Source organism: Macaca mulatta, chromosome 19 (assembly GCF_049350105.2).
Source record: "Macaca mulatta isolate MMU2019108-1 chromosome 19, T2T-MMU8v2.0, whole genome shotgun sequence".
Lineage (NCBI taxonomy): Eukaryota > Metazoa > Chordata > Mammalia > Primates > Cercopithecidae > Macaca > Macaca mulatta.
Genome location: NC_133424.1, coordinates 63910402 through 63937314, shown reverse-complemented (window position 1 = coordinate 63937314; position 26913 = coordinate 63910402). Strand labels below are relative to the sequence as shown.

The 26913-nt window shown below is 50.4% G+C and overlaps 2 protein-coding genes across 21 annotated transcripts in view; one reads left to right on the top strand and one right to left on the bottom strand.

Moving 5' to 3' along the window:
- Positions 1 to 5740, bottom strand: part of FPR2 (formyl peptide receptor 2) — a 37015-nt gene extending 31275 nt beyond the window's left edge. For 2 of the 18 annotated variants that reach the window (XM_077981143.1, XM_077981154.1), the window contains exons 1-2: positions 4917 to 5734; positions 4540 to 4730 (exon numbers count right to left, since the gene is read on the bottom strand). The gene's annotated coding sequence lies outside the window, so the exon portion shown is untranslated. Of the gene's footprint in view, positions 1 to 4539 lie in introns of all 18 variants that reach the window. The other 16 variants (XM_077981136.1, XM_077981148.1, XM_077981137.1 and 13 more) reach the window with 13 other exon arrangements.
- On the top strand, positions 893 to 19942 carry HAS1 (hyaluronan synthase 1). 3 transcript variants are annotated; one of them, XM_077981131.1, is made up of 5 exons: positions 893 to 1018; positions 12286 to 12987; positions 15575 to 15800; positions 16379 to 16511; positions 18945 to 19942. In XM_077981131.1, exons 2-5 carry the CDS (start codon positions 12379 to 12381, stop codon positions 19618 to 19620), a joined length of 1644 nt encoding a protein of 547 aa, XP_077837257.1. In that variant the 5' UTR covers positions 893 to 1018; positions 12286 to 12378; the 3' UTR covers positions 19621 to 19942. The 3 variants fall into 3 exon arrangements, with proteins under 3 accessions (XP_077837257.1, XP_077837256.1, XP_014980199.3); XM_077981130.1 differs by lacking the exon at positions 893 to 1018 and adding an exon at positions 7860 to 8209 and having other exon boundaries at positions 12283 to 12987; XM_015124713.3 differs by lacking the exon at positions 893 to 1018 and adding an exon at positions 7862 to 8209.
- Positions 19943 to 26913: the final 6971 nt, after the last annotated feature.

Below are 26913 nucleotides of genomic sequence, written 5' to 3'. Positions count from 1 at the left end.
CTCTTAACCTTGAGGGCTCTCCTATGAAGGACAAATTGAGACAGTCCCATTTTACAGATGAAAAAAGAGAGGCTCAGAGGAATGAAATGGCTCCATGCCAAGAACAGGTCACTAACTGTGATGGAATAAGTGTTCGGGTCCCCTCAACTTCATTGTTGAAATCTTAATCCCCAAGGAGGTCGAGGCTGCAGTGAACAGTGACTGCACCACTGCATTCCAGCCTGGACCACACAGTGAAAACTTGTCTAAAAATCAATAAATATATATTTGTTTTCTGCCCCTAATTTCTAGCACAGAGCTCCTAAAATTCTCGTAACTTCCTGAGTGAGGAGGTGAGAAAAGCACATTTTGTTATTCATAATTAGCCCCTATCAGTCACACCTGAGTTTATACTAACGAGGCAGATCTGGGCAGATCTGGGATGGTTGCCAGAGAGACGAACCCTGTGATCCCAGTGGAATTTTTAGCCTCATGCCCCAAATTCCAAGAGGGGAGAGGGGCTGGAGATTGACTAACCACCAGTGGCCAATGATTTAATCAATCATGCTATAAAATAAAAATAAAATCCTAAGGCCCTCCCTCCGACTACCTTACCACCACCACACTGACTCAACAAGACCCTTTCTTAGCCAAAGGGATCCCAGAGAAACCTAAAAACTGAGTTCCTGGCCGTGACTTGAAGGCGGGTGGGACACGCCTTCTTATATCCCTTCCCTTTTGGAGTTTAGAAACGACAGAAGACCAGCATTATAGGTAAAATAAGATTGACAAAACACTCTTTGTGATGATAACATACCAAATTACATACAAGACCTAAGGCAAGTGTTAAGTCACTTCTAAGGGCCATCAATCTTGCTACACTGCATCCTTATCGTAAAACATTCTTTTCTGCAGACTCCAGGTTTTAAGCAGACCCTTACTCCTTTAACCAACTGCGAACCAAAGAATCCCTGAATCCATCTGTAACCTGTAAGCCCGCTCCTCTTCAAGATATCCTGCATTTTCAGGCCAAACCAATGTATGTCTTCCATGTATTGATTTACGACTTTGCCTGTAACTCCTTTCTCCCTAAAATGCATCAAATCAATTTTTACTTTAAGTTCTGGGATGCATGGGCAGAATGTGCAGGTCTGTTACGTGGGTATACATGTGCGATGGTGGTTTGTTGCACCGTCATCTAGGTTTTAAGCCCCGCATGCAGAGTCTAGGGCCCCAGTCCATCCTCCCTCAGATCCAGAAGTCCAGGTCCAGCCCCTCCTCCCTTAGTCCTGGGAGTCCAGGTCCAGCCCCTCCTTCCTCAGACCAGGGAGTTCAGACCCCAGCCACTCCTCCCTCAGACCCAGGAATCCAGGCTCTCAGATCTTAGTCTAAGCCCCTAGTTCCTCCTTCCTCTGTGACTGGCAGGGTATAGTCTAGTGATTTAATGCCTAATGCCTGTTTTCTGTTACCCAGCCACGCTGCCTGTGTGCTGTATCACTTGTCCCAGGAAACGACTCTTCTTTTACCTCAGTTTCCCTATCTGGAAAATGAGTCTCCTCCTGTCTTGCTTCCCTGGAGAGGATAAACAGCTTTTGCAAAAGGAAGCGCCTCCCTCCCTCTTCCTCTGTTGGGCTCTTACTGTCTCTGTTTCTCTCCAGGGAAAGGGGCAGGAGAGGTGGTGGGTGCCGGGGTAGAAAGTGCCTTCCACTGGATACAGGCAGGGCCCTCCTCCTCCAGGCCTTTCTCTCCCTCCTCCCAGCTCTGGAAGTTCTACAGTTTCTCACAGAGGCACTGGCTAGAGGCAGAAGGTGGACGTACAGTCATCATTGCTGGCTAGGCTCCCTCCCTCCCTGGATTTCAGCGGAATCATGGAAGCCTAGGGGTTTCCCAGAATATGCGTGTGGGGGAGGAAAGGTTCCGTCTAACTCTAGCCCATCCAGGGCTCTGAGTTCCTGGAAGTCCAGAGGCAGTCTCTTTCCAGACTTGGGGTCTGTGCTGATGCTGGAGTCTTTTTTGTCTAAGGTCCCATCTCCCCGGAGCTCCTCAACGCATCCTCCCAGGACGGGCCACTCTGAGTGGTGCCCATAGAACTATTATGTAGGGGTGGGGTGGGGGTCCCAGCTGCTGGGCCCTCTCTCCCCAACTTCTCTCCTCCCCCTCTTCCCTATCCTTCCTTCTCTCTCTCCTTCCTCCATTCTCCTCCTCTTCTGACCTTCCTCCCCCTCCTTCTCTCTTTCCCTCCCTCCTCCTCTCTTTCCCTCCCTCCTCCTCTCCTTCCTCCTTCTTCCTTCATCTCTCCTTCCCCTCCTCCCTTCCTCTTCATTTTTTTTTCCCCCAAAGTCACTTTGTTGCCTAGGCTGGAGTGCAGTGGCGTGATCTTGGCTCACTGCAAACTCCACCTCCTGGGTTCAAGCGATTCTCCTGCCTCAGCCTCCTGAGTAGCTGGGACTGCAGGCGTGCACCACCACGCCTGCCTAATTTTTGTATTTTTAGTAGAGACGGGGCTTCACCATGTTGGCCAGGCTAGTCTCGAACTCCTGACCTCAAGTGATCCACCTGCCTTGGCCTCCCAAAGTGCTGTGATTACAGGCGTGAGCCACCGTGCCTGGCTGCTCTCCTTTTTCTTTCCCCTCTCCATCCACCAATCTGACTTTCTATCCCGACCTCACACATTTGTTCAACACATATTTGTTGAGCACCTACCAGGTACTAGACACAGGTCCAGGCGCTGAGGAATGAGCCATGAACAAATCAGATAAAGACAGCTGCCTGTCTAGAGCTTGCATTCGAACCAGGAAGACACACATTGTACAAAAACGATACCAAACGTACCTTATGCAAGTTACACGTTATATAGGAAGGGGATCAATGCTATGGGGAAAAAGAAAAAGAGAAAGCAGAGGAGAGTAAAGTGGGTCAGGAATCCAGGGGTAGGGCAGGTTTTGCTGTTGAATATGGTCACGGGAGCCAGCTTCTGTCTTTGCTCCCTCTCCCTACCTCCTTTTCTCCTCCGTCTCTAGTTATCTAGATCCCCGCAATGTGCATTTCCCTTCCCAACCCAGGACACCTAGCAAAGAAACCGTCTACCTGGATTCAAGCATTTAATAAAACAAGGATCTCTTCAGGTTACTGCCCAGGGGCCCCTTGCCCTCACTGGTTCCCCAGGAGGTACCTGCCTGAGATGGAGCAAAGGGAAGAGCACCTGTAACCAGAACTAGCTGAGGTTAGGGGTTTGGCAAGTTAGCCCGCCATGTCTGTGTCCATCTCCCAGTCTTCTTGGTCCTGGATCCTCGGGGTCCTGCACCTCTGCCCAACCTTACTCACACTTCCTCTCTACCCTGGAAAAGCCCCAGGGATCTCTGATGCAACCCCACCACCCAGCGACTCATCCTGGCCCAGAGCCCCTGTCTCTCCCTCCAGTTTAGCCCTTGCTCAGACCAAGAGCTGATCCTGCCCCTCCCTTGCTCACAGCCCTTCCATGGCTCCCCAGTGCCACCAGAGCAGTCCTAGCCTCTGACTCCTGCATTCAAAACCCAACATGTTGCATGCGTTAAATATGTTGCATGCTTGACTTAGCCATTTCACAATCGATTATATATATAGCAAATGTCATGCTGTATATCATAAATATGTATAATTGTTACTTAGTTAAAAAAAATTTTTTTTGAGACGGGAGGCCGGAGTGCAGTGGTGCAATATTGGCTCACTACAACCTCCGCCTCTCGTTCAAGTGACTCTCCCACCTCAGTCTCCTGAGTAGCTGGGATTACAGGTGCATGCCACCACACCCGACTAACTTTTGTATTTTTAGTATAGATGGGGTTTCACCATTTGGGACAGGCTGGTCTCAAACTCCTGACCTCAAGTGATCTGCCTGCCTTGGCCTCCCAAAGTGCTGGGATTACAGGCATGAGCCACTGTGCCTGGCCAAAAAAATTTTTTTAAACCCAAATGGGTGGACCTCACTAGGGACCCTCAACCCCCCACACCCTTGTTTCACCCACTGTGCTTCACAGCATCAATCTGCCCTTACTTTTTTGACTGGTCACACCATTTCTTGCCTTGGATGCCCCTTTCTAGCCCCACCTTCCACCCCCACCCTGACCATGGCTAACTCCTCATCAGCCAGCATCGCCTCCTCCAGGAAGCCCTCCCTGACTCTTGGGCTGGGTTGGTGCATCCTTGCACTGTTTTGTGGCCCTCTGTTTACACAGCTGTCTTCTCCACCAGATTGGCATCTCCCCAAGGGCAGGGCCCAGGGCTGAGTCATCTCTGTGTGCCCGGCATCGCCCAGCCCAGCCCCGTCCACCAGGGCTCAGGAGATGTCCCTAAAATGAATGAATGTTTTCTGCTCTGCCTTTGCTCCATTTTTGCCTTACCTCTCCCACCCTGTGCTCCTTCCGTCCAGGTATTCTGTAAGCTGTACCCTGAGGTTTCCTGATGGTGGCTGAAATGCTGGGAAGGCCACTGTGGACCCAGGGCAGGAACTGGAGAACAGCCACCACAGGAGCGGGGGTTTCCAGGAGCCACGGGTGTTAGTGAGGGGTGTGGGGTCCCTACCTGTCTCTCCACCACCAGCCCCGGCCTCCTGTGGGAGTTTCCAGCTTCACTGCTCCCTGTCTTTCAGCACTTGTCTGGGCTGCTTCCAGCCTTGGTCATCTCTTCCTGCAAGAAATTCTAGGGTCTGGACATGTAGGTCCAAGGGAGAAGGAAGCTGGGAGTTGAGACTCCTGGGTCTGAGGGAGGAGGGGCTGGGGGCCTGGACTCCTAGGTCTGAGGGAGGAGGGCCTGCGGGCCTGGACTCCTGGGTCTGAGGCAGGAGGGGCTGGGGGCCTGGACTCTTGGGTCTGAGGGAGGAGGGGCTGGGGGCCTGGACTCCTGGGTCTGAGGGAGGAGGGGCTGGGGGTCTGGACTCCTGGGTCTGAGGAAGGAGGGACTGGGGGCCTGGGACTCCTGGGTCTGAGGGAGGAGGGACTGGGGGCCTGGGACTCCTGGGTCTGAGGAAGGAGGGACTGGGGGCCTGGGACTCCTGGGTCTGAGGAAGGAGGGACTGGGGGCCTGGGACTCCTGGGTCTGAGGGAGGAGGGACTGGGGGCCTGGGACTCCTGGGTCTGAGGAAGGAGGGACTGGGGGTCTGGACTCCTGGGTCTGAGGGAGGAGGGGCTGGGGGTCTGGACTCCTGGGTCTGAGGGAGGAGGGGCTGGGGGCCTGGACTCCTGGGTCTGAGGGAGGAGGGGCTGGGGGTCTGGACTCCTGGGTCTGAGGAAGGAGGGACTGGGGGCCTGGGACTCCTGGGTCTGAGGGAGGAGGGGCTGGGGGTCTGGGCTCCTGGGTCTGAGGGAAGAGGGTCTGGGGGCCTGGGCTCCTGGGTCTGAGGGAAGAGGGTCTGGGGGCCTGGGCTCCTGGGTCTGAGGGAGGAGGGGCTGGGGCCTGGACTCCTGGGTCTGAGGGAGGAGGGGCTGGGGGTCTGGACTCCTGGGTCTGAGGGAGGAGGGGCTGGGGCCTGGACTCCTGGGTCTGAGGGAGGTGGGGCTGGGGGTCTGGACTCCTGGGTCTGAGGGAAGAGGGTCTGGGGGCCTGGGCTCCTGGGTCTGAGGGAGGAGGGGCTGGGGGCCTGGGCCCCTGGGTCTGAGGGAGGAGGGGCTGGGGTCTGGACTCCCGGGTCTGAAGGAGGAGGGGCTGGGAACCTGGACTCTTGGGTTTCAGAGGAGGGAAGCTTTGAGAATTAAAGCCCTGGTTATCCTTCCTCATCTGCACTCTGGTTTTAGAAACATCTGGTTTTATACAGCTGCTCCACCCGAGCAGGGCGGGGTGGGGGCTGGGCAGCCAAATGCCCCACTTCTGGGGAAGGGCCTGTGCTGCCCCCTCCCACTGGGCGGAGGACTCACCCTCCCCTTCTGCTCTGGGCTGGCCTCAGATCATCTGAGGATCCATCATCCTGACACAGCCAGACACCAGGCGGCCCGGCTCCCAGCAACAGCGTCAGACACAGCCCGGCCCGCCCTGGTGGGTGGGCGGGGCGTTCGGGGTCCTTGGGAATGCACCTTCTCCCTGACAGCCAGGCCCAGGCAGAGGCTTGGCCTGGCACATCCTCCTCGGGAAAAGCCCAGGGTGTGCGGATTTGGTGTCCGGCAGGGGAGAGCTCCGGGACAGGCTGGAAGAGATGGAACTGCAGGGAGAGACGAAGATGCACAAACAGAGAAATGGAGAGAAACAGTGAATGAGAGAGAGAGAGAAACACATACAGAGATAGAGTCTCACAAAGAGATAGGTGTGGTGGCTCACGCCGGTAATCCCAACACTTTGGAAGGCCAAGGCAGATGGATCACTTGAGGTCAGGAGTTCGAGACCAGCCTGGCCAACATAGTGAAACCCCATCTTTACTAAAAACATACGGGTGTGGTGGTGCATGCTTGTAGTTCCAGCTACTCGGGAGGCTGAGGAAGGAGAATAGCTTGAACACGGGAGGCGGAGGTTGCAGTGAGCCGAGATCATGCCACTGCGCTCCAGCCTGGGTGACAGAGTGAGACTCCATCTCAAAAAAAAAAAAAAAAGAAAGAAAAGAAAAGAGATGGGGATGCAGAGAGATGGAGGGAGGATAGAGACAGAGATAGAGAGGGAGATAGAAGGAGAAAGAGAGACAGAGAGAAAGAGACACACACACGGACACACAGTGAGAAAGTCACTCAGAAAGAGGGAGAGCCACACAAGAGGAAAGTCAGGGAGACCTCAGAAATGCAAAGGGACAGACACTCCTGGGTAAAAACAGAGAGAGAATGGTTGTGAGGGGAGATGAGGAGGAGAAACAGACAGGAATACACAGAGGCAGAGACCCAGATAGATGGACCGAGAAACAGAGATGGGGAGACAGATACAAAACAACAGAGACTCGGGGAGAGGCAGACAAAGAGAGAGGACGGGGGAATTTCTCTCTGCTGCTCCAAGTCTTTCAGCCTGTCCTGGAGCTGGACCCTGCCAGACACCAAAGGTCATCCGAGTCATAGGCAGGGAGAAAAAGAGGCAGCTACCAAGGCAGAAAGTGAGACATCAATAGTTCGCAGTAAGAGAAGGAAAGAGAAGAACAGAATTAGATACAGATAATTTTTTAAAAATTCATAGAAAGAAGGGCATGGAAACAGACATTTATCACAGATCTTCTGGTCCTGAGGGGCTCGGGTCTGGGCACCCCAGGTCCCGCATCTCTTTTCCACCCTTCCTCTGACTCAGTTTCCCTGATGGGTGAAAGCACTGACAGACCCCGGCTGGATCCCCAGGGGCAGCTGACCAACAACTCTCTGTGTTCATCCCTGAGTCCCTGGGGATACAAACCCCAGTGCTCCAGCCCTCCACCCCAGGCCCTGGTGCACACACGCAGACCCACATCAGTTAGGCACCGAATAGACAGACGTTCACTCACAGCTCCGATTCCAGGCAGCCGTGCCTTGGGCCAGCGCACACACAGGCACACCCACAGCACGCACGTGTGTGTTTCGTTCCATCTACCAGTTGCTGAGACATGTCCCTGGGGGGCCCAACCCAGAGATGGATTCTGGGGACAGGAGAGGCGGCTGCGGGAGAGGCAGGGCGGGGGTGACTGGGGAAAGTGAGAAGGGGGAGGTGGGGAGAGCTTTAAAGTAAGAAGAGAAACAAATGAGGGCGACAGGAGGCAAGAGAAGTGGAGAGGAAGAAAGGGATGGAGAGAAAGACAGAAACTTGGAGAAATGTGGTAATGGGGAGAGAGATAAGGGTATCAAGAAAGAGATGAGGATAAATAGTGGATTGGGGAGAAAGAAAGGGACGGAGGGAAATACAGGGATAGGGGATGAGGGGAACCCCCAAAATGCAAGCAAGGTGGAACAGAAAAATCAGGGGAGACAAGGGACAAGAGTGGGGAGGAAGAGAGAAGAAGACATAGAGGAGAGAGGCTGGGAGAGGAGGGGGAGCGATGGCAGAGAGGACTAGAGGAGGGGCGCGGGTAGACATGGGGGCCTGGGAAGGGAGGCCCGTCTGGCTGAGCGGGGTGGGAGTAATAGCGGGAAGCGGGTGGAGTTGCCCGGCCGTGACCTCAGAGCCCCTGGCCCAGCTTAGCCTGACTGACGTCAGCACTTGCTCCCGCCCCCGCCTGTGCTGGTCTTCAAATGACCCCCCTGCAGCTCTCTGGCCACAGAGAGGCTGGGAGAGCAAGCAGGAGAGAAGAGAGTGCCCGGCCAGACCCACTGCGATGACACAGGTTGTGTGTGTGTGTGTGTGTGTGTGTGTGTGTGTATACAGCCATGTGGGGGAAACTACTGCCATATGTGTGACCACGAGTGTTGGGGAACTGTGTGCACATGATTTCATGTGTGTATCCATGTGCGTGACAGTGACCATATGTGTGTAGGGGACAGTGAGCATGTGAGGCTGAGTGTGCAGGTCTGTGTATATATTGCCCTGTGTGGGCGGCCATCCCAAGTACATGTAGGTGAGATGTGCCACGTCTGTATTTCTGTATCTGTGTATCTTGCTATAAATTTGTGTATGTCTGTGTTCCCTGGGAGGCAGACAGAAAGAGGGAGTGAGACAGTGAGCAAGTGAAAGAGACTGAGTAAGAAAGAGAGTTGGATTTGCCTGTGGCACGTGGGAATGGATTTCTGTTTCATGCGTTCAATAGCTATTAAGTTGAACCAAATGAAATCACCGATACTGAGCCACTCAAAACTTGGAAGAACAGCAATTTCATCTGGTTCAGTATCAGCTTGACAGTCACCTACTATTTCTCTTGAAATCTTCCCTGTGTGTCCCATTGCCCCAGACTCTCAGTTGGGGCTCTGTGTGTTTGCGGCCACGTGGGCATCCCCTTGCTGGTGTTGCTTTTGCCTGCGGAGGGGTGTGTGCCTGCAGGTTCACCTGTGTGGCCGTCAGTGGGGGTCACGGGGTCGCTGTGTTTGGCCTAAGTGGGTGTCTGGGGTCATCCTGTAGAACACAAGTAATTTCATTCTGTGTGTCACTCATCACGTGTGAGTTCACGTGTGGGGGGCGTGTCTACACGTGTGTTCATCTGTGTTTCTAGAATCAACTCTCTGGATCCCTAGCATGAATTGGGCCATCCTTAGGAACTCAGGCAAGGCCAGGTTTGAGGCAAAGGAAGAGAGAAGGGGGATTCGAGAAGAAAGAATAATGTTTAATGTTGAGAGTTTAAAAGCTGTACCTCAGCTTTGTCCTCTAGAAATGTAACAAAAACCACAATATCTAATTTAAAATGTTCTTGTGGCCACATTTCAAAAAGTAAAAACAAACAGGTGAAGTTAATTTTAATAATATATTTTTATTTAACCCAGTGTGTCAGGGGCCAGCACATTTTTTTTAATAAAGGGCCCAATATTAAATATTTGAGGCTCTTGGGGGTCATCTGGTCTCTTTTGAAAGTACTCAACTTCCATGTTGTAAATGGAGAATCAGCCACAGATGATGTATAACCAATGAATGTGGTTGTGTGCAAATAAAGCTTCCTTTAAGGACACTGAAATTTGAATTTCATATTTTTCATGCTCCACAAACTATTATTCTTCTTTTGGCTTTTAAAAACCATCTAAAAATATCAAAAAAAATTCTTAGCCTGCAGGCTGTAGCAGGTCTTAGCATGCCGACCCCTGCTACGTATGAGATATGGTAATTTCAATATGTAATCAATACATAAATGTTAATGAGCTATTTCACTTTCTTTTCCCCAGACTTGGGCTTCAAAATCCAGTGTGTTTATTGCGCTTCTCACTTAGATGCTACCTTTTCATTGGAAATACCTAATCTGTGTTTAGATTTTATAAAATTTACAGTTACAAAAGGAGCATCATAGATGCAACTTGTTCCAAACATATTTAAAAGTTTTCTAATAACTGAATCAAGTAAGAGTTTTTAAAATTTAAATGAATTAAAATTAAAATTAAATTTTAAACTCAGTTCCTCGGTGATACTGGCTGCATTTCAAGTGCTTGGTAGACACATGTAGCTGGTGACACCTGTATTGGACACAAAGATCTATATCTTAATGACGCATTTAAATAACCCACAGTAAGCCTATGAGGCAGGAACTGGTGGCGTAGGAGGCAGTTTAGCGTAGAGGGGATGCCAGAGCCAGACTGCCTGAGTTTTATTTCTAACACTGCTTATTACCTGAGTGACCTTGGGTAAAAGTATTTGCCTCTCAGTGTCTCAGTTTCCTTATCTGTAACAGAAGATAGTAGAGGTACCTGCCCTATAAGGTTGTTGTAGAGACCGGGTGCAGTAGCTCACGCCTATAATCCCAGTACTTTAGGGGGCCAAGGCAGGAGGATCGCTCGAGCCTGGGAGTTCAAGACCAGCCTGAGCAACACAGCAAGATCCTGTCTCAATTATTATTATTATTATTATTATTATTATTATTATTTTGAGATGTAGTCTTGCACTGTCACCCAGGCTGAAGTGCAGTGGCGCCATCTTAGCTCACTGTAACCTCCACCTCAGGGGTTCAAGCAATTCTCCTGCCTTAGCCTCCTGAGTAGCTGGGACTACAGTCATGTGCCACCAAGCCTGGCTAATTTTTGTATTTTGGTTTCACCATGTTAGCCAGGCTAATCTTCAACTCCTGACCTCAGGTGATCCACCTGCCTCGGCCTCCCAAACTGCTGGGATTACAGGTGTGAGCCACAGTGTCCGGCCCCCTGTCTCAATTTTTTAAAACTCTATATATATATAAAGGTTGCTGTACAGTAGTGTCTGGCACACGGAAAGTACTCTTTCCTCTGATTCTGGGCTCTTCCAGCAACATTTACTGGGGCACCTGTTCTGCTGGGGAGCTGGGCAGTGGAAAAGCAGAACGAGGCTATGCCTCTGGAAAGTCAGAAAGAAGAGTCCTCCACCGTGGGCTGCTGACCCTGTGCAAGTCACTCCTTCTGGCCAATCAGTCCTCAGTTTGGCCACCTGTATGGTGGCAGCGAGCACTATCTGTCCCCCAGGGCTCTGCCGAGGGCTAAAGGTTGAGGTTTAGTGATTCAATTCCTAAGGTTCAAATCCAGGCTCCTCTGCTTTCCAGGGATGACCTTGGGCAGGATGCTGAACCTCTGTGTGACTCAGCTGCCTCATCTGTAGAATGGGGATAATAATAACAGTACCTACCTTATAGCGCTGTTGTAAGGATTAAAATAAATTCGTTTATCTTAAAGGCTTAGAGCAGGGACTGGTACATAGCATTTTGGTTTTTTAGTACATGTTATTATTATTACTGTCTCAACCCTAAGAAACCTTTAATTGGAAGATAAATCCTCATTGTATGTGCCACTAAGAAAGAGGAGGGAAACGCCCTGGTAATTAAATTGTGACACTCCATTGCATGCAATCGTCCTCACGGATTTAAGAGATTTCAAAACGTGGAAAAAAATTGTATTGGAAGGAACAAAATCAGGCTGGGCTTGGTGGCTCATGCCTGTATTCATAGTACTTTGGGAGACTGGGGCCTGGGCAGCATAGTGAGACTCCTCCTCTAAATTTTTTTTTTTTTTTTTTTAATTAGTAAGGCATTGTGACTCCAGCCTTGTGGTCCTAGCTACTTGGGAGGCTGAGGTGAGAGGATCACCAGAGCCTAGAAGTTAGAAGCTACAGTGAGCTGTGATGCTGCCACTGCACCCCAGCCTGGGCGACAGAGCAAGACGCTGTCTATAAAAATAAATAAATAATAATGAAAAGAAGGAATCTAATCAGCATGAAGCCTAGATAGCTATTTGCCCCAATTATTTTCGTTAATGAAAATGATTCTGGGTCCGGCGAGGTAGCTCATCCCTGTAATCCCAGCACTTAGGGAGGCCGGGGCAGCCATGTCACTTGAGCCCAGGGGTTCCAGACCAGCCTAGGTAATGTAGGGAGACCCCCGTGTCTACCAAAAATTTAAAAATTAGCCAGGAGTTGTGGCGCACGCTTTGTAGTCCCAGCTATTAGGGAGGCTGAGGTAGGAGGCTGAGCCTGAGTTTGGGAAGCTGAGGCTGAAGTAGGCCCAGACTGTGCCACTAGGCTGGAATGAGACCCTGTCTCAAAAGAAAAAAAAAAAAAACACACAAAAGGAGAGAGAGAGAGAAAGGGAGCGCGAGAGCAAGAGAGAGAGAGAGAGAGAGAGACACAGAGAGAGAGAGAAAAAGAGAAGGAAGGAAGGAGGAAGGGAGAGAGGGAGGAAAGGGAAGGGGAAGGGAGGGGAGGGGAAGGGGAAAGGAACGAGGGAAGCAAGGAAGGGATTTTGTAATCTTCTCTCAGAGGAGGCCCTCGGGACTCATGCCCCTTCCTTTCCACTCTCGCTCCCAGCAGGACGCGCCCAAGCCCACTCCTGCAGCCCGCCGCTGCTCCGGCCTGGCCCGGAGAGTGCTGACCATCGCCTTCGCCCTGCTCATCCTGGGCCTCATGACCTGGGCCTACGCCGCCGGGGTGCCGCTGGCCTCCGATCGCTACGGCCTCCTGGCCTTCGGCCTCTACGGGGCCTTCCTCTCGGCGCACCTGTTGGCGCAGAGCCTCTTCGCGTACCTGGAGCATCGGCGGGTGGCGGCGGCGGCGCGGCGCGCGGCGGCACGGGGGCGCCTGGATGCAGCCACGGCGCGCAGCGTGGCGCTGACCATTTCCGCCTACCAGGAGGACCCCGCGTACCTGCGCCAGTGCCTGGTGTCCGCCCGCGCCCTGCTGTACCCGCGCGCGCGGCTGCGCGTCCTTATGGTGGTGGACGGCAACCGCCCCGAGGACCTCTACATGGTAGACATGTTCCGCGAGGTCTTCGCCGACGAGGACCCAGCCACGTACGTGTGGGACGGCAACTACCACCAGCCCTGGGAACCCGCGGCGGGCGCGGTGGGCGCCGGAGCCTACCGGGAGGTGGAGGCGGAGGATCCCGGGCGGCTGGCGGTGGAGGCGCTGGTGAGGACTCGCAGGTGCGTGTGCGTGGCGCAGCGCTGGGGCGGCAAGCGCGAGGTCATGTACACCGCCTTCAAGGCGCTCGGAGACTCGGTGGACTACGTGCAGGTGAGTAGAGGAGCCCTCAGCCCACTCGTGACTCGAACACCCGGATCCCACTTTCCTGGGGTCTTTCCTTCAGTGTACAGATTTGAGTGACTCTCTCCCTTTCTTTATTCATTCATCTATGCAGTGGAGAGATTCTTTCCTTCACTCATCCATCCATCCGTCCATCTATCCCTTTATCCAATACGGAGATCATTCGTTCATTTCTTCGTTCATTTACCCATTCAATGTAGAGGCATTCTTTCCTTTCTTCATTCACCTACGCATTCCAGGAAGAGACAATTTCATTTATTCTTGACTCATCCATTCATGTATCCATCCATTCAATAGATTCATTCGTTCATTCATCCATTCATCCAATGATTCAGTTATCCATCCATTCAATGTAAAATTAAGTCTTTCTAGCCGGGCACTTTGGGAGGCTGAGGTGGGCAGATCACCTGAGCTCAGGAGTCCTAGACTAGCTTGGCCAACCCTTGAAACCCTGTCTCTACTAAAAATACAAAAATTAACTGGGCGTGGTGGCGAGTGCCTGTAATCCCAGCTACTCGGGAGGCTGAGGCAGGAGAATCTCTTGAACTGGGAGGTGGAGCTTGCAGTGAGCTGAGATCGTGCCATTGCACTGCAGCCTGGGCGACAAGAGCGAGACTCCATCTAAAAAATAAAATAAGTCCTTCCTTTCTTTATTCAGTGTAGACACTCTCACTCATTCAGTCATCCATCCACCTATCCATGCAATATGGATAATATTCATTCCTTCATTCATTTATACATTCAGTATAGAGTCATTTCTTCCTTTGTTTATCCACCCATTGGAGGCAGATTCTTAATTTCACGCATTCATTCACTCCTCCATTCATTTATCCACTCATTCAATATAGAGATTCATTCATGCATCCATCCATCTATCCACATTTCCATCCATTCAATATAGAATTAAGTTCTTCCTGGACAGGCGTGGTGGCTCATGCCTGTAATCCCAGCACTTTGGAAGGCTGATCTGAGGTTGGGAGTTCAAGACCAGCCTGACCAACATAGGGAAACCCTGTCTCTACCAAAAATACAAAATTAGCCCGGCGTGGTGGTGCATGCTTGTAATCCCAACTACTTGGGAGGCTGAGGCAGGAGAATCGTTTGAACCTGGGAGGTGGAAGTTGCAGTGAGCCGAGATCACACCATTGCACTCCAGCCTGGGCAACAAGAGCAAAACTCCATCTTAAATAAATAAATAAAAGTTCTTCCTTACTTCATTCAGTGTAGAAATTCTTTTCTTCACTCACTCATTCATACACCCATCTATCCATCCAATATGGAGATCATTTGCTCATTTATTCATTCATTTATCTATTAAATGTGGAGATTTGTTCCCTTTCTTCTTTCCTTCTTCCCTCCTTCCTTTCCCCTCCTTCAGTGTTGAGATTCTTTTGTTCATCCATTCAGCCATCTATCTATGTATTCGATATTCAGACTAATTTCATTTATGTACTCATTCATCCATCCCATTTGGTGTAGCAATCTTTTGAGATGGAATCTCACTCTGTTGCCCAGGCTGGAGTGCAATGGTTCAATCTCGGTTCACTGCAACCTCCGCCTCCTGGGTTCAAGTGATTCTCCCACCTCAGCCTCCCCAGTAGCTGGTATACAGGCATCTGCCATCATGCCCAGCTAATTCTTATATTTTTGTAGAGACACGGTTTCACCATGTTGGCTAGGCTGGTCTCAAACTCCTGACCTCAGGTTATCTGCCCACTTTGGCCTCCCAAAGTGCTGGGATTACAGGCATGAGCCACACAACCGGCCTGGTGTAGCAATTCTAATGCTTTATATTAGTTTTCCATTGCTGCATAACAAGTTACCATATGTTTGGCAACTTGAACAAAACACATTTATTACCTCATAGTTTCTATGAATCAAGAGTCAGCACAGCTCAGCTGGGTCCTTTTTTTCAGGATATCACCAGGTTGCAATCAGGGTATCAGCTGGAGCTGGTTGCAATCAGGGTATCAGCTAGAGCTGGGTCTTTTTTAAGCCTTGGGGTTATCTTTCAAGCTTATGTATTTGTTCATTGGCAGAATTCATTTTCTTGCAGCCACAGAACTCATGGTAGCAGTAGCTTGCCTCTTCAAGGCCAGCAAGGAGACTCTCTGACTTCTAGATCTGCTTTTAAAGGGTTCTCCTGATTAGGTCAGGCCCACCCAGGATAATCTCCTTTTGATTAACTTATAGTCAAGAGATTTGGGGACTTAATTACATTGCAAAACCTATTCACCATTTCCATATTAGGTAATATGATCGTGGCAGTTATATCCCATAACTTCTGCCATATTCTATTGCTTAGTAGCAAGTCGGGGTCTCACTCACACACCAGAGGAGATGGTATATGTCTCATTGTTCATGTTCATACAAGGATGTGCATCTTGGAGTACATGTTAAACTGTGATTGCACATTGAAAATGACTAAAAAAATCTCAAAATTGCATTCAGATCGGTTGCAGAGTGCCCCAGCTGCATTGAACCCTTTGGTGCCCTCCTCTCAATCATCAGTCCGATGCAGGGGTCTGTGCTGATCCTGTCCCCTTCCACCTCACAGGTCTGTGACTCGGACACAAGGTTGGACCCCATGGCACTGCTGGAGCTCGTGCAGGTCCTGGACGAGGACCCCCGGGTAGGGGCTGTTGGTGGGGACGTGCGGATCCTTAACCCTCTGGACTCCTGGGTCAGCTTCCTAAGCAGCCTGCGATACTGGGTAGCCTTCAATGTGGAGCGGGCTTGTCAGAGCTACTTCCACTGTGTGTCCTGCATCAGCGGTCCTCTAGGTAAGCAGCGGCAGAGATTGGGAGGGCCGTGGATGGAGTGGAAAGGGAGAAGGGAAGCCGGATGGGGCTGAGGATGTGACTGGGGTTGGGGACAAAGATGCAGCAGGGCAGGAACTGGGGATGGGATAAAACTGGAAGTTGGCGGTGAGGATGCTGCTTGGGTTCGAGCTGAGTTTGGTGTGGGGAGTGAGATTGGAGAAAGGATATGGATGGGGATTGGGGCTGGGCCTGGGGAAAAAGATGGGATAAGCTTGGAGTCAAAGACAGAGTTGGAGCCAGGTTTGAGGTTGCAGTGGGTTTTGGATGGGGCTGAGAATGGATATGGGATTGGTGATGAGACTGGGGTGGGCAGGTTTGCAGTCACAATGGGTATAGTTCAATGACAGGCAAGTTGGAGTGGATATGAGGTTGAGGACAGGATTGGGGCTGGAGTTGGGATTGGAGATAGTGCTGAGATTGAGATTATGATGACTGAGGATGGGGTTGGAACTGGAGATGGGGTTGGGGCTGGAAACAGCACTGGAGTTGATGTTGGTGACAGCAGAGACTGACACTCTTTCACACCTCCCCTCACCCAGGCCTATATAGGAACAACCTCTTGCAGCAGTTTCTTGAGGCCTGGTACAACCAGAAGTTCCTGGGAACCCACTGTACTTTTGGGGACGACCGGCACCTCACCAACCGCATGCTCAGCATGGGTTATGCTACCAAGTAAGCTGAGGGGACCAGGTGGTCGGGTATGTGTGGAGGCCAATGAGTATCCCAGCATGTGTGCGTGCTGAGAGTTCTCCAAATCCAAAGTAACTCACCAGACCGTGGGCTCTATCAAGTGAGACTTTAGAGGAGAGAGGAAGATACCATAATGGGCAGAGGGGCCATTTGCATTGAGCCAATGGACTTTATCAAGTGAGATATTAGGGAAGAGGGGAAGATGCTATAAGGGACAAGGCTGGCATTTGCATTGAACCATGGAATGCAGTGAACTCTACCAAGAGAGGCAAGGTGAGGGTAGAGAATTCCACCTAGAATTGAGTTAGGGTGAGTTGGTTCTGCCATGGAGACTAAGGTAGTGGGGAGTGAAGTAGGAAGGGCAAGAGACAAATGGATAGAGTGGGATCTAACTAGTGAGAGAGCCGTGGAGAAAGAATCAAGTGAGAGAAGAGGAGCACCCGAACTCTAGCAAGTTCTTCAAGAGAAGACAAGTAATTCCATGAGACTCAGGGGAGGATGATCTAGACCAAGTGAAGTTCAGAGAAGAGTGATTTCTGCAAAGTCAGGTCCACTGAAAGACCCAGACGGAACTTGGGATAATCCAAGGGAATCCATGAATTAATTCACTCAACAAATATTCACTAGGTGCCTAGAATGTTTAAGCTGCGGGGATACAGCAATAGGCAGATAGGACACCAATTGATTACATCAGTAGGGGAGACACACAAGAAGTAAATAAGCAGAACATACAGTATGTTCATGATATGTGTTATGGAGATAAATAATGCCAGGCAGGGGGATGGATAGGAAGTTTTGGGGTGGGGAGTGAAGTGTTAAGTGGAGTGCCTGAAGTAGGATGGGGCTCAAGGCTGAGAACAGTGTGGCTGGAGCATGGAACTGAGGGAGTATTAGGAGAGGAGGATGGAGAGTCAACAAGGGGTCCACTCATGAAAGGCTTATAGGTCTAAGGACTCTGACTAAGATGAGGGAGCCATGGGAGGGTTTTAAGCAGAGAAGTGACATGTTGTAATGGGATCCCTCTGGCAGCTGTTTTGGGTACGGACTGCAGAAGGCAAGGTCGGAAGCAGGGAGGCCACTGAGGATGCCAAGTGACACAGGGGAAGGAGACTGGACACTGTCAAGTAATGCCCACGATTCTAGTCTTGTGTGGGCTTGGCTGGAACCTGTGCAGGGATTGATTAACGATGTCTGCCACAAAACAGGAAGGAGGCCTGATGGTTCCCTTGAGAAGTTCCAATACATAGACTACCCTGGGTAGCAACCACGCCCATCTTGCTCCTCACTATAGGGACTGCCAGTAATAGTAAGCATGACAGTATTAGTAATATGTTAGTAATAGTATTAGTAATAGTGTCAGTAACCAACATGATATTAGTAACGGCAATAGTAATGGTATTAGTCACAGTAAAAACAGTAGTAACTAACATTTATTAAGCAAATACTATCTACTGGTCCTAAGCACTTGGCGTTTAATCTTCATTTAATCCTCACAGTATCCTTGTCATATGAGAACCTTTTTTTTTTCAGATGGACTCTTAGGCCGGACGCGGTGGCTCATGCCGATAATCCCAGCATTTTGGGAGGCTGAGGCGGTGTATCACCTGAGGTCAGGAGTTCGAGCCCAGCCTGGCCAACATAGTGAAACCCCGTCCCTACTGAAAATATAAAAAATTAGCTGGGCATGGTGTTGGGCACCTGTAATCCCACCTACTCTGGAGGCTGAGGCAGGAAAATCGCTTGAACCCAGGAGGCGGAGGTTGCAGTGAGCTGACATTGTGCCATTGCACTCCAGCCTGGGCAACAAGAACGAGACTCCATCTTAAAAAAACAAAAAATGATAGAGTCTTTCTGTGTTGCTCAGGCTCAGGCTGGAGTGCAGGGGCATGATCACGGCTCACCGCAGCCTCAAACTCCTGAGCTCAAGTGATTCTCCCATCTCAGCCTGCGAAATAGCTGGGACTGCAGGCACACATCACCACACCTGGCTATTTTGTTTTTTTGTTGTTAGAGATGGGGTCTCACTATGTTGCCTAGGCTGGTCTCGAACTCTTAGCCTCAAGTGATCCCCCCACCTCAGCCTCCCATAGTGCTGGGATTACAGGCATGAGCCATTGCATCCTGCCCATTGGTGCTTATTTATTTATTTGCTTATTTAGTAGAGATGGGGTCTTGTTATGTTGCCCAGGCTGGTCTTGAACTCCTTATGCCTCAGCCTCCCAAAGTGCTGGGATTACAGGCGTGAGTCACCATGCCCGGCCTATCAACCCTATTCTACACATGAGAATACTGAGGCCTAGAGAGGTTCAGAAACTCGCCCCCAGTGGCTATCCATAGTGGTCACTTCTGCCTCCCGAATCCTGCCCAGGCCCCAGGGAGCATGCGATGATGTCCTTATTCCTCGCGCCCATGCAGGTACACCTCCAGGTCTCGCTGCTACTCAGAGACACCCTCGTCCTTCCTGCGCTGGCTGAGTCAGCAGACTCGCTGGTCCAAGTCGTACTTCCGTGAATGGCTGTACAACGCGCTCTGGTGGCACCGGCATCACGCCTGGATGACCTACGAGGCGGTGGTCTCGGGCCTGTTCCCCTTCTTCGTGGCGGCCACGGTGCTGCGTCTGTTCTATGCGGGCCGCCCGTGGGCGCTGCTGTGGGTGCTGCTATGCGTGCAGGGCGTGGCACTGGCCAAGGCGGCCTTTGCGGCCTGGCTGCGGGGCTGCCTGCGTATGGTGCTGCTGTCGCTCTATGCGCCCCTCTACATGTGTGGCCTCCTGCCCGCCAAGTTCCTGGCGCTGGTCACCATGAACCAGAGTGGCTGGGGCACCTCGGGCCGGCGGAAGCTGGCCGCTAATTACGTCCCTCTGCTGCCCCTGGCGCTCTGGGCGCTGCTGCTGCTTGGGGGCCTGGTCCGCAGTGTGGCACACGAGGCCAGGGCCGACTGGAGCGGCCCTTCCCGTGCAGCGGAGGCCTACCACTTAGCCGCGGGGGCCGGCGCCTACGTGGGCTACTGGGTGGTCATGTTGACGCTGTACTGGGTGGGCGTGCGGAGGCTTTGCCGGCGGCGGACCGGGGGCTACCGTGTCCAGGTGTGAGTTCCACCCACGCGGAAGCCGCCTCAAGGGTCTTCAGGGGAGGCCAGAGGAGACCTGCAGGGCCCCCGAGCCACGAACTTGCTGGGTGGTTCTCTGGGCCTCAGTTTCCCTCCTCTGCAAAACGAGGGGGTCAGCAGCCCAAGATTCTTCAGTCTGGACTATATTGGGACTGGGACTTCTGGGTCTCTAGGGAGGGGTATTTATTGGTCAGGGTGTGGGATTTGAGGAGCGGAGGGGAAAGGGTCCTGCTTTCTCCTCGTTCTTATTTAATCTCCATTTCTACTGTGTGATCAGGATGTAATAAAGAATTTTATTTATTTTCCCTGAGTCTCCTCCTTTTTTGAGAACTAAGGGGACTGGATGATTGAGAATTGGGGACGCTGGGCTCAGTGCTGGGTGCCAGCTGTTTGAACCTGGACAAGACACTCTCCTTCCTTGGAACCAGGGGTTCCCTCTTTTGAAAACAGGGATTATTAATCCCATGGGGCAGGGTTGGTGTGAGGGTTACTCAACTCATTCACAGGTTCTTACGAAGCACCTGCCACCTGCCGCACTGTCAGGTACTGCAGATGATGCCCGTCTACTCAGAAGGGTAACACATCCCTTTTCTCTTCAAACCTCCAGCACCCCCTCCCCCAGCCTCTTAGCTGACTTCCTATCTCACTGAGAAAATAGGGATTACAAGAGAAAACTTTTGCCGGAGTCCTCATCTCCACGTCTTCCCACTCACTTGCCCCTGTGTGCATACACTCCACCTTCTTGCTGTTGCTGAGGGTGACCTGTCTGTGCTCCAAGCCAATGCCAACCTCTTCCATCAGGACACCAGACCCTATGTCCTCTTTGTCTGCTCCAAGACTTCACTCCAGCAGTTCCTTCCACCTGATCCTCCGTCAATTCTCCTTTCCCTTCGGAGCCTTTCCCATCAGCATCCGAACATATTGTTACTCTCCCATTTTTAAGACTCCCTCTCTTGACCTCAGTTTCCCCAGAAACAACTGTTCCATATCTATTTCTGTTAATAGCAAATTTCCTTGGGAGAGTTGTCCATATTTGTCTCCAATTTCTCTCGCACAGAATTCACTCGTTCAAAGTGTGCAATTCGGCCGGGCGCGGTGGCTCACTCCTGTAATCCCAGCACTTTGGGAGGCCGAGGTGGGCAGATCGCTTGAGGTCACGAGTTCGACACCAGCATGGCCAACATGGTGAAGCCCCATCTTTACTAAAAATACAAAAAAAAATTTAGCCAGGCATGGTGGCATGTGCCTGTAATCCCAGCTACTCAGGAGGCTAAGGCAGGACAATCACTTGAACCTGGGAGGCGGAGGCTGCAGTGAGGTGAGATCATGTCACTGCACTCCTGCCTAGGTGACAGAATGAGACTCCATCTCAAAAAAAAAAGGGTACAACCCAATGGTTTTTAGTAAGTTTACAGGTTTGCACAGCCACCACCATAATCTAATTTTAGAACATTTTCGTCACCCCACAAAAGGAACCCCATCCCCATTGGCAGCTCACTTCTCGTTTCTCACCCCTTTGTCCCCCTAAGACCTGGATAGCTGCTCATCTGCTTTCTCTTTATTGATTTACCTATTCTGGCTATTTCATATAAATGGGATCTTGCAGTATGTGCTTTTTTTGTGACTTCTTTCATTTAGCATATAAAGGTTCATCCATGTTGTTGCATTTATCACTGATTCATTCCTTTTTTATGGCCAAATAATATTCTGCAGTATGGCTATATTGCATTGTGTTTATGCATTTATCAGTTGATGGATATTTGGGATGTCTCCACCTCTTGGCTGTATGAATGATGCTACTATGAACATTCGTGTGCAAGTTTTGGTGTGGACACAGCTTTTTAATTTTCTTGGGTGTATACTTAGAAATGGAATTGCTGGGTCTTATGTTAATTCTATGTTTAATTTTTTTGAGGAACTGCCAGACTGTTTTGCACAGGGACTGTACCATTTACTTTCCCACCAACAATGTATGAGGGTTCTAATTTCTCTACGCCCTTGCTACATTTTGTATTACCTGACTTTTTTTATTACAGCCTTCCTCGCAGGTGTGAAGTAGCATTTCATTGTGGCTTTGGCTTGCGCCGCCCTAATGACTAATGATGTTGATTTCCATTAACTCTTAAACCCACGCCAATCAGATGGTCATGCTTTCCTCTAGTTCTCCATAGAAACTGCTTTTGTCAAGTTCATCAATGATATCCATGTCGCTAAAACCAATAGCCAATGCTCAGCCCTATTTCATGATTTGGCTGTGTCTGACACAGTTGATCACTCCTTCTTGAAACTCTTTACTTGACTTCCTTTTTTTCTTTTTTGAGATGGAGTCTTGCTCTGTCACCCAGGCTGGAGTGCAGTGGCGCGAACTCAGCTCACTGCAACCTCTACCTCCCAGGTTCAAGCAATTCTCCTACCTCAGCCTCCCAAGTAGCTGGTACTACAGGCATGTGCCACCACATACAGCTGATTTTTGTAATTTTAGTAGAGACAGGTTTCACCATGTTGGCCAGGCTGGTCTCAAACTCGTGACCTCAAGTGATCCACCCACCTCAGCTTCCCAAAAGTGCTGGGATTACAGGCGTGAGCCACCGTGCACAGCTACTTGGCTTTCAGAAAGCCACAGTTACCTTGCTTTCCTCCACCTTGTTTTCTTTCCTGGATCCTCTCATCCTCGTCTCTTATCCATCTATACCCACTTCCCTTGTGCCTCCAGTGTTAATGGCTCTGAATACTTCATTCATGCTCCTTGCATGGAGATGGGACTCTCCCAAACAGACCTTCAGGCTAGACCTCTCCCTTAAATTCCAGGCTTGTATATCCAACTGCCTCCAAGACATTTCCACTTGGATGCCTAATAGGCATCTCAATACAGACTCCTAATATCTTCTCCCCTTCCTCCCTGCTAATCCCCATGAAACCTGCTCCTCCAACAGTCTCTCTATCTCAGTAAACAGAACTTCATCCTCCCAGCCACTCAGGCCAAAAACTGCTAGAGCTGTAACTGTCCATCACTAGCCACTACCACATGGAAGTCTAAACCATTTTTTCCCGTTCATGCATTCCTTGATTCATCAGTCACCAAAACATTCACCAAGTACCTATTGAATGCCACACACTCTGCCTAGTTTGCAAGTATAGAAACAATTAAGAAGCTTGCCCTCAAGGAACTCTTAGTCAAATAAACAAGAGTTCAGAGTGATCCACAGGTAAGAATACTCACACAGGCCTCTACGATTCTGTTGTCAAAGAGCAGGAACTATGTAACGTTAACGTAATTAAAGCTACCAGAGTTGATTTTTTTCTTTTTTTCTTTTTTTTTTTTTTTTGACACCCTTTCTTGCCTGAAGAGCTACCTAAGATTATGAGTTCAGTTCCTTAGTTGCACAGGTCACCTTCACGTGCTTCACGGCCACATGTGGTTGGTGCTGTGCTACTGGACAGTGCAGATCTAGAATATTTCCAGCATGGCACAGGGTTCTACTGGACAGTGCCACCGTGGTTATTCTTGGCCTCTCTCATCCAACATTCTGAACCATCAGCAAATCCCACTGGTTCTACCTTCAAGATATATCTAGAGCCACTGCTCCTCACCACCTTGTTTGCCGGGGCCGCATCTCGTCCCTGGATTACTGCAGCACCGCTCAGCGATGCCAGCTTCCACCTTGCCCCAGTTCTATGTGTTATGCCCCAGTAACACATAGTAGCCATGGAAATCAAATCATGACCTGCCTTTGCTTGGCTCAAAAGCCACCCGTGACTCTCATCTTTTTTTCTTTCTTTTTTCTTTTTTTTTTTTTTTGTGACAGGGTCTTACTCTGTAGCCCAGGTTGGACTGCAGTGGTGCAGTCATGGCTCACGTCATCTCTTTTTTTTTTTTTTTTTGAGATGGGAGTTTCACTCTTTTTGCCCAGGCTGGAGTGCAATGGCGCGATCTCGGCTCACTGCAACCTCCGCCTCCCGAGTTCAAGCAATTCTCCTGCCTCAGCCTCCCAAGTAGCTGGGATTACAGGCGTCTGCTACCACGCTTGGCTAATTTTTTATTTTTAGGAGAGACAGGGTTTCACCACATTGGCCAGGCTGGTCTCGAACTCCTGCCCTCAAGTGACCCGCCTGCCTCAGCCTTCCAAAGTGCTGGGATTACAGGCGCGAGCCACTGCACCTTGCCCTTTTTTTTTCCTTCTGAGTCAGGGTCTCACTTTGTAGCCCAGGTTGGACTGCAGTGATGTAGTCATGGCTCACTGCGCCTTGACCTCTCAAGCTCAAGCCTCAGTCCCCCAAGTGCTGGGATTACAGGCGTAAGCCACCACACTCAGCTGACCCTCATCTCTTACAGAGGTAAGTCTAGACTTCACAGCAGCCAGTGGCACCATCTGGTCCCCATGGTCTCTGACTTCACTGTGTATTCACTTCCTAAGGCACTGCTCCAGCTACATTGGCCTCCTGGATGTCCTCCCGGCTGTCTTCCCACGTGCCTGGCACTCCTGCCTCAGGGCTCACTGTAACTTCCGCCTCCCGGATTCAAGCGATTCTCACGCTTCAGCCTCCTGAGTAGCTGGGATTACAGGCATGTGCTAGCACGCCAGGCTAATTTTTGTATTTTTAGTAGAGACAGGGTTTCACCATGTTGGCCAGACTGGTCTCGAACTCCTGACCTCAGGTGATCCACCGGCCTCAGCCTTCCAAAATGTTGGGATTACAGGCATGAGTCACCTCGCCTGGCCACCCGAACACTCTTCACACAAATATACATAATGACTCATACAGTCATCCCCTTCCAGTTTTTATTCAAATGTCACTTTCTCAGTGAGGGCTTCTCCAAAGATCCTACTGCTACTTCCCCTGGCCCCATATTCCGTTTCTCTGCTTATCTTCTCCATCACACGTTACCATATAATTTCGTATTTTGTTTTATTTATTGTCTGTGACATAAGAAATACATAGTTGGTGTCTGTCCCTGGTTTCTGACAGTCTTAAGCCCTCGTAATTTCTGGAGTGATGTAGGCAACAGAAGCATCTTACATACAGCTCCTAATCTCTTGAATTTCCTGGGTGATAGCAGCATCGTTTGTTCTGCTCAAGTGACTCTTGGTGGTCACCTGGATGGGCACTGGTCACCAGCGAGACTAGGCCATGATTGGGAGCTTAAGAGCTTTCGGCCTCACCCGCCCCCTCCAGTCCTTGGGGGGGAAAAAGGGGTGGAGACTGAGTTAATAAGTGATCACGACTACATGACGTAGCCTCCAGAACAATCACTAAAATATGGGGTTTGCAGAGCTTCCAGGCTGGTGAATGCATCTATGCACTGATAGGCTGCTGCATCCCAACGCCCATGGAGACAGAAACTTCTGCACTTGGGACCCTTCTGGATCTCACCCTATCTACCTCTTCATCTGGCTATTAACCTATTTCCTTCATACTCTCCTTTATAATAAACCAGTATGTTTCCCGAGTTATTCGAGCTATTCCAGCGAATTACTGAGCTGGGGGGCTGCAGGTTGAAGGAGCCCCGGACTTGCGACTGGTGTCTGAAGTGGGGTCAGTCTTGTGGGCCTGAGCTCTTAAAGCTTGTGTAGTGTGAGGCTAACCCTGGGTTGTTTATTTTAGAATTGAATGAATTATAGGACACTCAACTGGTATCTGGGAGAGTTGGAGAATCGGTTGGTATGGGGGCAGGAGGTAGAATCCCACACATTTAGTGTCAGAAATGTTGGGAGTAGACAGTTTTCTGGCCAGGAGCGGTGGCTCACGCCTATAATCTCAGCACTCTGGGAGGCTGAGGCAGGCAATCACTTGAGGTCAGGAGTTTGAGACAAGCCTGGCCAACATGGCGAAACCCTGTCTCTACTAAAAATACAAAAATTAGCTGGGCATGTTGGCATACGCCTTTGTACTCCCAGCTATTTGGGAGGCTGAGGCATGAGAATTGCTTGAACCCAGGGGATGAAGGCTAGAGTGAGCCAAGATTGTGGCACTGCACTCCAGCCTGGGCGGCAGATCAGGACTCCATCTCAAACAAAAAAAAAATAGAGAGAGAGAGAGAGAGAGAGAAACAGTTTTCTTTTACTGTCCACTGGAATCTAAGTTTCATGTGAGTACCATACAAACTTTTTGTCTCTTATTTCTTCATTGGGATCTCTACAGTGCCTTGAAAATACATGACAAAATAGTAAACACTCAATAAATATTTGCTGAATGAACAAATTAATAAAGGGAAACAGACCAGTGAACAAGAATGAGTACATGCTCAGAAGGAGCTTCCCTTTCAGGTAGGAAAGGCAAAACCAAATTAAAAAATGAGTTAATGGCTGGGCACAGTGGCTCATGCCTGTAATCCCAGCACTTTGGGAGGCCGAGGCGGGTGGATCACTTCAGGTCAGGAGTTTGAGAATAGTCTGGCCACAAGGTACAACCCTGTCTCTACTAAAAACACAAAAATTAGACGGGTGTGGTGGTACATGCCTATAATCCCAGCCACTTGGGAGGCTGAGGCAGGAAAATTGCTTGAACCTGGGAGGCGGAGTTTGCAGTCAGCTGACATCACACCACTGCACTCCAGCCTGGGCCTTGGAGTGAGATGCTGTCTCCAAATAAAATAAAATAAAATACAATAAATCAAAACAAAACAAGTCCTGCTGGTATGCAGAGAATGGGCTAGAGTGGAAAGGCCAAGGAGAGGCGGGGGGCTGCTCCACTGATCCAGACATGAGGTGGGGGTGACTGGGACCACAGGGAAAGCAGCTTCACGAGATATTTAGGAGTCAAAAAGTCTGAGAGTGGCCGGGCGCGGTGGCTCAAGCCTGTAATCCCAACACTTTGGGAGGCCGAGACGGGCGGATCACGAGGTCAGGAGATCGAGACCATCCTGGCTAACACGGTGAAACCCCGTCTCTACTAAAAAATACAAAAAAACTAGCCGGGCGAGGTGGCGGGCGCCTGTAGTCCCAGCTACTCGGGAGGCTGAGGCAGGAGAATGGCGTGAAACCGCGAGGCGGAGCTTGCAGTGAGCTAAGATCCGGCCACTGCACTCCAGCCTGGGCCACACAGCGAGACTCCGTCTCAAAAAAAAAAAAAAAAAAAAAAAGTCTGAGAGTTGGAAATGAAAATGAATGGGAAGTGGAGGAGGAGTCAGATTCCAAGGTTTCTGGTGTGAACTGCTAGGTGGATGGTGTTGCTCTTTCTGGTAGGAGGAAAGCCTTGGGCAGGAACAGCCTCTGAAGGCAAAATGGAGGACTCTATTTGGGGGTGCCTTCTGCAGGTGGAAATGTCAAGGAGACAG

Excerpts from the sequence above, each read along its gene's own strand:
- HAS1 (XM_077981130.1), top strand. The coding sequence starts at position 7,925 with ATGGCAGAGAGGACTAGAGGAGGGGCGCGGGTAGACATGGGGGCCTGG. Across the intron at positions 8,210-12,282 it reads GACCCACTGCGATGACACAG|CAGGACGCGCCCAAGCCCAC; the intron begins GTTGTGTGTGTG and ends TCTCGCTCCCAG. Across the intron at positions 16,512-18,944 it reads AGCATGGGTTATGCTACCAA|GTACACCTCCAGGTCTCGCT; the intron begins GTAAGCTGAGGG and ends GCGCCCATGCAG.